Source organism: Dromiciops gliroides, chromosome 6, assembly GCF_019393635.1.
Source record: "Dromiciops gliroides isolate mDroGli1 chromosome 6, mDroGli1.pri, whole genome shotgun sequence".
NCBI lineage: Eukaryota > Metazoa > Chordata > Mammalia > Microbiotheria > Microbiotheriidae > Dromiciops > Dromiciops gliroides.
In genome coordinates, this window is record NC_057866.1 from 74,088,368 (window position 1) to 74,101,622 (window position 13,255).

Genomic DNA, 13,255 nt, shown 5'->3' on the forward strand with positions numbered 1-13,255 from the left:
AACGGGATACAACAATTTTCTAGCCCAAGATAGATTAGAATGTAGGCAGAAAAAGTTTGACTGACTAGGGTGAGAGTGCAGTGAAGGCTAGCACAAGTAGCTCCCAGGCAAGCCAGGCTTTGGGAGAACTTTCAGCCTACAGATAGTAAGGGGGTTGGGCAACTGGTCAAAATGAGATTATAGGAGGTCATTTGCCAGCACTGGGTGCAAGACTCTGTTGCATTGCCCATATGTGGTTGCTGGTTACAATCCCAGGATGAGAAGGAGCACTAGCACATTACAGTCTGCAGTTGGCCACAGTTCCAAGGTGGAAAAGGATGCTAGTGGTCACAGACAAGAGCACAGGACAGGAAAACAGTAACCACACTTCTCCTTTGACCATATCACCTTGAAGGGACTGAAAATTTACAGATTCCCAGAACTAGTTCTGAAAATAGAAGCAAAAAAAATCTGAGGCTTGGGACAGTGTCATCTCGACCCAGGGAGCAAAATCCAACTTTCACATAAATTTAAAAGTCAAGAAATAGGTTTGAACAATAAGCAAACAACAACAAACAATAACAATAAGAAAAAACTTACTATAGACATTTACTATGGTGACAAGGAAGGTCAAAACACAAACTCAGAAGACAAAACAGTAAAAACAGCTACATACAAAATGTCAAAGAAAAAAAAAGGTGAATTGGAATTGGTCTCGGGCCCAAAAAGAATTCCTTGAGGAGCTCAAAATGGATTTTAAAAATCAAATAGGAAAGGCAGAGGATAAATGAGGAAAAGAAATGAGAGTGATGCAAGAAAATCATGAAAAAAGAGTCAACAGCTTGGTAAAGGTGGCACAAAAAATGCTGAAGAAAAAAATACCTTAAAAAATATAACAGGCCAAATGCCAAATAGAGGGTACAAAAATCCAGTGAAGAACTCATTCAACAGAGGAATTGGCCAAATGGAAAAAAAAAGATGTACAAAAAAATCACTGAAGAAAGGAACTCCTTAAAAATTAGACTTTGGCAAGAGGAAGCTAATAATTCCATGAGATGTCAAGAAACAATAAGAATAAAATCAAAAGAACAAAAAATAGAACATGTGAAATATTTTATTGAAAAGACAATTGACCTAGAAAACAGATCAAGGAGAGATAAGTTAAGAATTAGTGGACTATCTAAAAGCCATTATTTGAAAATGAGTCAAGATATCACATTTCAATAAATTATCAGCAAAACTGTCCTAAAATCCTAGAAACAGAGGGTGAAATATAAATTGAAAGAATCCACCAATCACCTCCTAAAAGAGATCTAAAAAGTAAAACTCTCTGGGATATTATAGTCAAATTCCAGAGCTCCCAGATCAAAGAGAATATATTGCAAGCAACCATTAATAATCAATTAAAACATCATGGAAACACAGTTAGGATAACACAAGATTAAACTGTTTGTACATTAAAGGATCAGAGGACCAATAATTCAATATTCTGGAAGGCAAAGGAGCTAGGATTATAACCAAGAATAACCTACCTAGGAAAACTGAATATAATCCCTCAGGGGGAAAAATGGATATCTAATTAAATAGAGGGCTTTCAAGCATTCCTGTTGAAAATACCAGAGCTGAAAAGAAAATCTGACTTTTAACTGCAAGACTCAAGAGAAGCACAAAAAAAGTGAACAGTAAAGAGAAAACATAATGGATTCAATAAGGTTAAACTATTTACATTCCTATATGAGAATATGATACTTGTAACTTCAAAGAACCTTCTCATTATTAGGGCAGTTGGAAGAAGTATATACAGACAGAGGGCACCGGTGTAAGTTATGATGGGATGATTTCTAAAAAAAATTAAATCCTCCAATCAATAAATGGTCAAAGGATATGAATAGGCAATTTTCTGACCAAAAAAAAATCAAAGCTATCTATAGTCATATGAACAAATGCTCTAAATCATTATTGATTAGAGAAATGCAAATTAAAACAACTCTGAGGTACCACCTCACACCTATCAGATTGGCTAATATGACAAAAAAGGAAAATAAAAAATGTTGAACGGGAGTGGGAAAATCGGGTTAGTGAAGCACAATTGGTGGAATTGTGGACTGATTCAACCATTAGGGAAAGTAATTTGGAACTATGCCTAAAGGGCTATGCAATTGTGAATACCTTTTTGCCTAGCAATACTTCTACTAGGCCAGTATCCCAAAGAAATTTTTAAAAAAGGAAAAGGTCTTATATGTATAAAAATATTTATAGCAGTTCTTTTTGTGGTAGCAAAGAATTGGCAATTGAGAGGATGCCCATCAATTAGAGAATGGTTGTACAAATTGTGCTATATTATTTGATTGTGATGGAACACAATTCTGCTGTAACTAATGGTAAGCAGGATGCTCTCAGAAAAACCTGGAAAAACTTACATGAATTAATGCAAAGTGAAGTGAGGAGAACCAGGAGAAGACTATACACAGTAACAGCAATACTGTACAATAATCTACAGAGAAGGACTTAGATATTTTTGGAAAGGTAATAATACAAGACAATTTTGAAGGATTCATAATGGAAAATACTGTCTACCTGCAGAGAAAGAACTGATAGAGACTGAAAGCATACTTTAAGGGAAAAAAAAACACTTTATTTTTCTTGGGTTTTTTTGGGTCTTCATTTTCTTTCACAACATGATAAATATGGAAGAAATATGTTTTGTATGATGACATATCTATGATCTATATCAAAGTGCTTATCTTCTCAATGAGGGGGAAGGGGAAAGAAGGAGGGAGGGAGGGAATTTGAAACTTCAAGTTGGAAAAAAAGAATGTTAAAGATGGTTTTAAATGTAATTGGAAAAAATAAAATATTTGATTTAAGAGAACAGATGAAAGTCAATGAATACAAACAATGGTAGGGCATACAGTTGAAAACCCTCAGGTGTAATGCAACTGACTTTCAGTTTTCGATACCAGATGTAGAAAATAAATCATTTGGCTAAGAGTGGTGGCACTATGGCTAGGTGTGTGTGTGTGTGTGTGTGTGTGTGTGTGTGTGTTAATCATCAAAAAAGCTAAGTAAACAATTTCAAATAAGATGGTCACTTAAGTACTACTATCCATTCTCAACTAGATGGGCAGGCATGATTCAGAGATCTTCCATCAGTGTTAATGGGAGTAGTGTAGCTGAAGCCACTAAGCATTAAGATGAGGAAAAAGTTTGAATTATTTATCTGGAACAAAAAAATCAAAGGAAGAGATACGGGAACCATATGTACAGTGCAGAAGCTAAGAGCTGATTTTGTATTCTCTTCCATACAATTTTTTTTCCAAGTCCATTATAACTTGAAATCATTTTGAGAGGACCAATATCTCTGTCAACCTTTTACTCACTAAAATGGATTTTACAGCACAATGTATAAATTTAAATAAAAGACTCCTAACGGCAGGAATGTCAAAATATATATCATATGCTTTCAAGTCACTTTTGTGACAAAGAATGATGGCTAAGTAAAGAAAACCAAAAATATAAACTACGCGATTAAGAAGCTTAAAAAGCTGACTGAGTGAGATGCATTCTTCAAAGGACTGTGGATGGCACTCTGGTATAAAAATATCAAAGAGCAATATAAAAGATTTATGGGATAGGTAATAAAGCAAGAAGGGTAAAAATCAGCTCTATTGGTGTGGTGTAGTTAAAGATGAACACCCAATACAGCTCAGAACTGCAAAACCTAAGAGCTGGGGTTTAGACTTCCTCTAATACAACCCTCTAACATAAGGATGAGAAAAGTAAGCCTTAGGAAGGTGAATTAACCTATCCAAGGTCATACAACTAGTTAGTTAGCTAGCTAACTGCTCATTAAGTAACTGACAGAACAATAGTCATAGATTACCAGAGCTGAGAGTGAATTTAGAGGTCATTGAGTTCAATCAAGTTCTTCATTTTATAGCTGAGAAAACGGAGGCCCAGAGAGAAGGGAAACAATTTGCCCAAATTCACAAAGAACAAGTGTCAGAGATGAGAATCAAACCCATGTCTCTATTCCTACTTCATTGCTCTCTCCACTATACCATGCTGCATTAAAGAAGGAGAGTCAGCATACTAATTACTGGAGACAGCAGAAACAGAAGCTGGGGTCTAGGGGTGGGTCAAATATATGTTGGAAAGACTATCTTTAGCAACTTCAAATCTGTCTTTGGACTTCTATTTCCTTTCTCTCTTCTCAAAGAACATATGTCACTGACATATGCAAGGAGGCTAGTGAAAGCCAACACTTTGCCTTATCAACTTGTTTTTAGCCAAACTAGCTACAGAAATAAAACCAGTGTTTCCGAAATTACTGATAGAAATAGCAGGTTTTTAAAATCTGCTAATTCATGGCTTAGTCATAACTACTTTTTAATTTATGCATCTTAATTGATAGTAATAAGGGAGTTATTTAATTGTACATTAGTCTTTCAGAGGATGAACTCCTTTATTTTCAAATGATTTCCAATGAGTCTTACTAATAACCTATCTTGTAATTACAGCTTAAAAAGCACTGCAAATAATCTTGCTCTAATGTTAATTGCAGAGAAGTCTGTTCAGGAAACAACCTGTGTTTGAAGACCACCTGCCTCCACAGCTAACTTCTGAGAAATAATTATATATTTTTTATGTGTGTGACATATTCTAAGGCCAGACTTTAATGACCACCTATGGCATATGACCCTGGAGTTCACAAACATTCTAGGGAGAAAAAAAATGATCTCCCAAGGAAGGAATTTCATCAAAATGTAGTGCAATTTTTTTTTTCAAATTCAGAAATAAAACCATTAATACATCTGTTGACCATTAAGCAGGGATTTGAACTGAGCCCAAAAGATATACCAAAATGGATAATGGAGACTCCCCAAATTATTTTTAAATAACAATGACAACACCACCAAAAACCACAATTAAAAACAATCTGGGGGCAGCTAGGTGGCGCAGTGGATAGAGCACCGGCCCTGGAGTCAGGAGTACCTGAGTTCAAATCTGGCCTCAGACACTTAACACTTACTAGCTGTGTGACCCTGGGCAAGTCACTTAACCCCAATTGCCTCACTAAAAACAAAAAAACAAACAAAAAACCCAAAAACCAATCTGAAGAAATGTTATGGACCAGAAAGGAATCCAAAATGACAAAAAATGGTGCATAAAACATGCTTCCAACACAAACTTGATGGGACCAAAGTTTCATTTACTAAAGGGAAAGACCATTGTCTTTGAAAGTAGAAGATCTGCCATTAACTAGGTGTGTGATTCTGGTGATGCCCTTCTGGGCCTCTATTCCCGCATCTGGTATATTAAGAAATCAGACTAGTTCAAGAATTGTTTACCTCTTTTTCATTTTTTAAAATGGGTGCTCAATAAATACTTGTTGCCTTTTTTGTATCATGAACATCTTTGGAAGTCTGATGAAACAAATAGATCCCTTCTTCTTGAGGCAAAAAATATATAGGATTAAAAAGGAAAACAATTATACTGAAATAAAATGGTCATACTATTAAAGGGGTTCTTCACTTGGGGTCTGATTCATTGACACAACTCTGTGAATAAAACCCCCTTTCCAGATGATGTCTAAGGTCCCTTCTAACTCTAACATTAATTTCCTATTCCTGGAGAAAATAGAACATCTATTCCTTTCCCTGAAATACTGTTCTTTCCAATTTTCCCCTGATCAAAATCCTACATTTTGTTCAAAACCCAACTCAAGTACTACCTTCCCCATTAAGTCTTTTATGATTACCCTCACCCAAGCATCCTATAGCATTTATAAGCTATCCCCCATATTCTAGGAAAATGTGTGAAATCAGTTAGAAAACCACTGAAGTGGTATATCATTATCATTATCATTATTAATTTTTTTTGCGGGGCAATGAGGGTTAAGTGACTTGCCTAGGATCACACAGCTAGTAAGTGTCAAGTGTCTGAGGCTGGATTTGAACTCAGGTCCTCCTGAATCCAGGGCCGGTGCTTTATCCACTACATCACCTAGCTGCCCCAAAGTGGTATATCAATATAAGGAAATGTGACATAAACTCATTGCCTTTTTTTTTAAAACTTTACTATGTTGGGCAGTAGATACAGTATGATACATGGAGTCAGGAGACATGTTAGCATCCCAGCTTTGGCCTTTATAATCAGTATGAACTTAGTGAAATATACAACGTCTCAGAGGTTCAGTTTCCTTATCTAGAAAATGCAAATGTCCACACACATATTCCTTATCGGAGCGGGGGGGGGGACTTATGATAAAAGTACTTTGTAAAGTTGCATGTACATATGATCTATTTTTCCTAGGTAGTACATGTATGGCATATCTTGTCTCACTAAGGAGAGGGTAAGCATCTTGAAGACAAGTTGTTACCTTCTTTTTGTATCTCAAGATCACGTAGTACAATAAGATTTCTTTAAAAGTTGTTATGGACTAGTGGAAAAATCAGTCATTTGTGGGTCAGAAGGACTAGTTCTAGATCGGCCAGTAATTCGGTTAGATTTGGTTCCACAAACATTGATGTGTCTATTATGCTCAAACACCCATGCTAGGAGCAGGGAATACAAAGATAAATATGACACATACTCTGTTATCAGGCAGTTTAAAGTCCCATGGGAGCCTAGCAAGAGGATACATGTAGAAATAACCATGATTAAGGAGACAGTGATAGAAGCACAGAAGAAATACAGTAACGGTATTGTTCTATGAGAAATAATCTTCAGAGGGCAGGAAGTACTTTCACCTAATGGGGGAGGATAATCAAGGGAAGTCTATATGAAGGAGATAGCACTTGAACTGGGTCTTGAGAGAAGGGGAAAACATCATTACATGGAGCTCAGTGGAGGGGAGTTCATTCCAGGTATGGGGACAGTATGAGCCAAGGCACAGAATGGGAAAGGGTAGGACAAAAAGAGAGGGGAATCCAATTTAACTGGGGTTGGGGTTCGATTTTAGAGGGCCTTCATTGGCAGGGTCTTGGCAGGCAACATGGAGCCACTAGAAGCTTCTGAGTAGGGCAGTGGAATGATTGCAGCAGTGCATTAGGAGGTTTATTCATGGAGCATTCTGAAGGATGGTTTCAAGAAGTGATAGAATGGAAGGAGAAAGACCAGTCACTAGGCTTATGTCTTAGACAAGGCATTTAATTGTCCTGGGTCTCGGTTTCTTCAAACTTAAAACAAAGAGGCTAGACTAAATGGTCTCTAAGGAGTTCTAAGTAGACTTTATAGTTGCTTTATTCTTTTTCCCATAGTATGCGATGCCCCAAAGACCTTCACGGAGATTGCTGTTGACAGAAATGGAACTCTTCTTTTATTACTTTTCTTCCCCAGTGCTAAGAAGTGCTTGTGTTTTCCAAAGTGGCACATGCTGCTAAGAATGCCACTGAGACCAATGAGCAAAGGCCTAATTTATCCTTGCCAAAAGGGGCTGAAGAAACTCCTTTAAGGAAGAAAATCTCTAGAGGCTACCAGATAATCGAGAAGTGAAATATGAAAACATTTCCACGTACTTGTATCCCTTTGGTGTCAGGATGCACTTTGAGTCATGCTGGCAGGGGTTAAGGTCCTGGGCACAAAAATCGAGTTTCTCCTCACACAACTCACCTGAAAACAGCAAACAGCATTAGTTCAGTGGGGTGGATACTATGAAAAAAAATGAAGCTTCAACAGCTTCTCCCAGGCATCAAAATAATTCAAGTCAATCAAAAGGTGACCTTTTTTTTACTAACTCAGATGGAATCAGAAGGACATTTGCTCTTTTCTGTCTCTTTATTTTTTTTCACTAGAAAAGAGTGACTCAGAATGACATCATATTTTTAGAGTTTTCCTCAGGTAATGAGATAAATTTCACTGGGTAAATGCATTCTGAGACTATAATATCTTTAGAAAAACATCAAAAATTCTAAACAGTGATGTTTCCAACTCACTCCTCTAAATCAACAGGAATACCATGTGTGATAGGAAGGTCAAATTAGACAAAAATTATGCATCATCATACGGGCCCCAAGGAACTCATAAACACAAGTGTAATTTCATAAGTACAAGCATTTGATATCACTTCAGTAGCTCAAATGTGCATATCCACCTGGATTATTTATATTTACTGCCACATCTATGCATCTCTTAGAAAGATCCCTAAAGTATAAGTAGTTACATGAATTCACTTTCATGATCTAATAATAATTAACATGATTATGACTTTCCATAGCATAATTTCTATGGAAAGCAGGACTTTTCAATTCCTTTTGTAATCTGTCCAGTCAACTAGAAAAGGAAAAACTACCTTAGTATCAAGTCTTGTTTTCCTTGTTCTGCCTCACTTTTTTACTGTATGTGGACTTCAGAGTATACACAAGTATTCCATAACTATTTCTTGGTCCACTCACCACTAAGTGCTATGTAAATACTAGTTATTATTATATGTCTAAATTAATTTCTAATTGGTTTTTATATTAGCAAATGAACCCCCAAATGGCTCAATCAAATAAACCATTGGTCAGTTTCCAATGAGTGACATGGGCTTTCATTTACTGCAAGAACTGGGGATTCAACATCATTATATTACATCAATAATTAACTATATTCAGTGCTTTAGGTGCAGAAGAAATGCGTACTTAAAAATAAACTTGTGTTAGTGTAAAGATGTAGTTCCAGTGGTTCTCTGTTGCTTACCAGATCAAGTCTGGTCAATGTAGAATGGCATTCAAAATTCATTCCAATTTACTGAGAACAGCACAGCAAAGTGGATCAAGATCTGACCTCAAAGCCAATACAACCTAAGTTCAAGTCCCAACTCTAATATACCTTGTCTGCCTCACCCTCATCAAGCCATGTAATTTCTCAATGGTCTAGGCAACTCTTGAAAACTATATAAGGTACAGCAATAGAAGCAGCTTCCTTACTGGTGAATTCTGTAATAGTAAAGCCACAGGTACAGTCACTATGCCTTACCTTTGCAGCTTTTATATCATATTACTTCTCACTAGATACTTCATGCTACTGTAAAATTAGACTAGCCACCACTCTTATATAAATACCATGTGTTTGGGCCTCTGTATCTTCTTTAAAAAATTGTACTACTTAGGATGTTTTCCCCCTTTCCCCAAACTATTCTTCATTTTTTTGATTCAACTGTCATGTCTTCCATGCCCCCATTTTGCATATTGTTTATACTTTCACCTTCTCTATTTAATAATGGTTAATTGTATATTTTTCTTTCCCTGTTTGGTTAAAGGAACATGTCTCATTGATTTATGGATCTCCCCCAATCCCTGGAACATTGCTCTGTAGAAAGTAGGTACTTTACAAATATTTGTTGAATTGAAATTAATTACTTTTGGAACCTTCTTTAAAAAAAAGCATACAAAGCCAATTAATACATGATTTTGGATATATTTCAGGCCATATAATCTTATTTGAAATATACCAATGTAGAGTGAAAGCCAGATTATTCTTTCCAGGATAACTTTGGCCTTATCTCGAAAACTAGTGTTCCAAAAAAAGGGATCTTTATTGTAGACCATTTTAAAAACAAGTCCCATTTAAGACAGTGGCAACTTTTCCATTGAACATCCCTTTAAATGGGGCAATTCAAAAATATATATTCTTTTTGTCTGGAGCACTCAGTCTGATGCAATCTCTCACAATGGATTGAATTCAGACCATGCACAAGCCTTCTGTGAATGTTTCCTGTCCACTTATCATGTGGTGAGCAAAAGCTTTTCAACTACTTTCTGAGCCAGAATTGAGCATACATATAAAAGACCTCAGTGACTCAACCTGGTCCTCTTTCCTGTCTAGCTGTGTTCCAGCGAGGAGGAAACAACTACTGTAAGTCTCCAAGTGGGAAAAGCACCAGTGGCCTATTCATTTTATCCATGTTCAGATAAAGCCATCAACACGTTGCCCTGCTGTTACTTCTTTCTCTATTGTGTCTATTCTTTCCTGACTTAGGTGAAAGTACACTGGAGACAGAATGGACTAAGCTGTAACCTAGTGAGCTTCAAATGGTCAGGAGGGGACCAAGGAGTCCTGGGACTGGAAACCAAGGCTTGTGCATCTTCTGTACCCATGCTCGGTTCTTGCTTAGAAGGCAACAGAAAAAGCCTTTCCCAACCTGGCAAGGGGATCAGAGTCACAGAAAACCCAGCTTGCTCCCAAGTTCACTGGAGGGATTGCTATTTTTCTGAACACACTATACCCTCAAAAAGCCTGGGTTCTCACTGGTCCTTTCCTCCTTTTATCTGTTTTAGGATGTTTTAGAAAAAATATTCTGAAAGGACACTTCAAATATTAAGTTTTTGCTTGTCAAAGCATTCTCCACCTAAGGAAATTTATAGGAGCTGCCTGTTTGTGGGGAGTAATTTTTCTTACTAACAGAAGTGTCATTGTATGTGACTACTAGGCTACATGCAGCTAAGGAAGTCAAAGGGCTAATGGAAAAAAGGGATGCTTCACTCACTCCTCTTTTCAAGAGTAAAATGGGAAGGAAAACCTATGATTGAGGATGGGATTGTATGAGTTCTTCAGGTCTGTCCTGGTTCTAAATCTATGATCTTGTGAAGTGGATTTCATAGTACAGGAATGGAAATACAATTGGCAATGGTGTGTTTCTTCTCCTACTTCTATAAAATAGAATGAAGGGTAGAGAGGTTAAGCAAGAAAGCAGACAGGCTGCAAGGAAGAGGCTGTGAAAATAGAGGATGCTGGCGCTGACTCAGCAAAAAAGCCTCTAGTATTCTATTAGGCTCATATTATTAAGAATATAATGTGTTTATAGTAGATTAATTTTAATATTGCTTATAGGTATATTAATATTTGTAGAAATTCACATAATCTATCTATATATGAATAAAGTTGCCCATGTAGACATGCATATATGTATGCACGTATATGCATATGAGCATATTATATATTTATATTTATCAGCTAATACCCAAGAGAAAAGCTAACCTTTTGAAAATAAACGCTCTAAAGCTTCTTACTAATTCATTCTTTGGCATCCATCAGAAATGCTATTGTAAACCTGTGACTCGACTATATGCGGTTCTTTAATACATGTCTACTATCTTAAGCACATCTCTTGGCATTAATTGTCTAACTTTGGTATTCCTAAAATGGTTTTTGGAACTAAGTACCCTTTAATTCAACAAACTTATATATGTGTGTGTGTGTGTGTGTGTGTGTGTAATGTGCCTGGCATTATGATAGTTGCTGAGACACATGTAAAAAACATGAGTCCTTGCACCCAGGAAGCTTATATACTTTTAGTAGAAAACAATATGTACATAAATAATTTATGAATAAAAAGATATATTTTTGGCTGTTGTTGTTTGTTCCGTCATGTCCAACTTTGTGACTTCATTTAGGATTTTCTGGCAAAGACACAGGAGTGGTTTGCCATTTCCTTCCTCCAGCTCATTTATAAATGAGGACTCTGAGGCAAACAGGATTAAGTGACTTGCTCAGAGTCACACAACCTACTATGTATGTGAGATACATTTGAATTCATGAAGATGAGTCTTTCCTGACCCCAGGCCTGGCTCTTTATACACACTATGGAAGAGAGTATACAAGTAATTTCAGAGATCCAGACAGCCTTCCTTTGGAAATAACACTTAGTCTGAGTGTTATTTTCCCCTAAAATTAGCTTCATTTTTTTAAACTTCCCTAATATTGCTAACCATATTATAATTTCTCATTTTAATGAGATATCATCCATAGGATTTACTAGGATGCAAAGTCATTGACCTTATGGCTTGTAATTAACCTCCCACAGAATCACATATTCAGACTGAAAGTGTCCTTACAAGGTGTTGGTTTGGGGGGTGGCTAGGTTGTGCAGTGGATAAAGCACCAGCCCTGAGTCAGGAGTACCTGAGTTTCAAATCCGGCCTCAGACACTTGACACTTAACTAGCTGTGTGACCCTGGGCAAGTCACTTAACCCAACTGCCTCACCCAAAAAAAAAAAAAAAAAGAGCCACTTGGAGAGGAAAATCTTGTTTGGGGCAGCTAGGTGGCGCAGTGGATAGAGCAATGGCCTTAGAGTCAGGAGTCCCTGAGTTCAAATACGGCCTCAGACACTTAACACTTACTAGCTGTGTGACCCTGGGCAAGTCACTTAACCCCAACTGCCTCAACCCCAAAAAAAAAAAAAAAAGGTGTTGGTTGAGTTCCAACTCTTTACTTTAGTGTAAACTGAGACTGAGACTTGCTCAGTGTCACATAGCTAGTAAGTGCCCAACAATGGATTTGAACTTTAGTTTCTCCTGACTTCAATCTCAGAACTCCACTTCCCCACCAATGACCTCAAAAAGCTTAGACACCAGGGGCCCTGAAAGGACCGTCTCTGTTTCTGTCTCTCTCTCTCTCTCCTCTCTCTCTCTCTCTCTCACACACAAACACACACACACTCACACACACACACACACACACCCCTGAAATGGGCTTTTAGAATTCAGATCAACCCATCATTTTACAGATGAGGAAACTGGGGGGTAAAAAGTTGAAATGTCTTCCCCAGGGTACACAGGCAGTACATAGTAGAGTTAGTTTCTCTTGGACTGACTGAGTGGTGGTGCTAATACTCCACTGAAAAATCATTCAATGACTCTCCAACTAAATAAAAATCAAAATGCCTTCCATCTGGCCTTTAAGACCTCACCACAATTCTGGCTGACAATCATCTGTCTAGCCTTTCATCTTTTCATATTCCAAGGCTTCCAAACAACACTACTCTACATTCAAGTCAAACTCCTTCATTGTTCCTTGGCTTGCTCTAAGCTCTCCTTCTGGCTCAGATATCCCTAGGCTGTCAGAATTGGCCTACCTTCTATCTATTAAATCCTACCCATCATTTAAACCCTTTACAAAACTCACACTCCTTCTCAAAGCCATTCTCGGTCTCTCTAAATGAATGTGCAAGTTTTCTACTTTTTACTTCTCTTTTCTGAACTCCACAAACTTTGTTTTTACCTCTGCTATGGAATTTTCACATCTTTTTAAACAACTATAATTATTTGTTTCTTTTAAAAAAAATGCATCTTGTCAATGAAGATTCTTTAGGGCAAAAACAATGTCTTATTTTTGTATAACTCAAAAGGCTGAGCTATGCACAGAGTAGGCCCTTACTAATTTTGCCTAATGTTAATTATGGAAATCAAAGTGATTTAATCTGAATTTACAAAGGGGGGCTCAACATAGGTATAACACTCAGGAATGTCTTTCTTTGATGTCATAGATGATAATATATGGCTGATATAGAT

At 37.0% G+C, this 13,255-nt stretch overlaps 1 protein-coding gene across 1 annotated transcript in view; it reads right to left on the reverse strand.

Moving 5' to 3' along the window:
• The window catches only part of SLIT2 (slit guidance ligand 2), a 412,300-nt gene that overhangs the window by 33,228 nt on the left and 365,817 nt on the right, over positions 1–13,255 (reverse strand). The window contains 1 exon segment of the mRNA XM_043972009.1: positions 7,500–7,593. Coding sequence (XP_043827944.1) covers positions 7,500–7,593 — 94 coding nt within the window.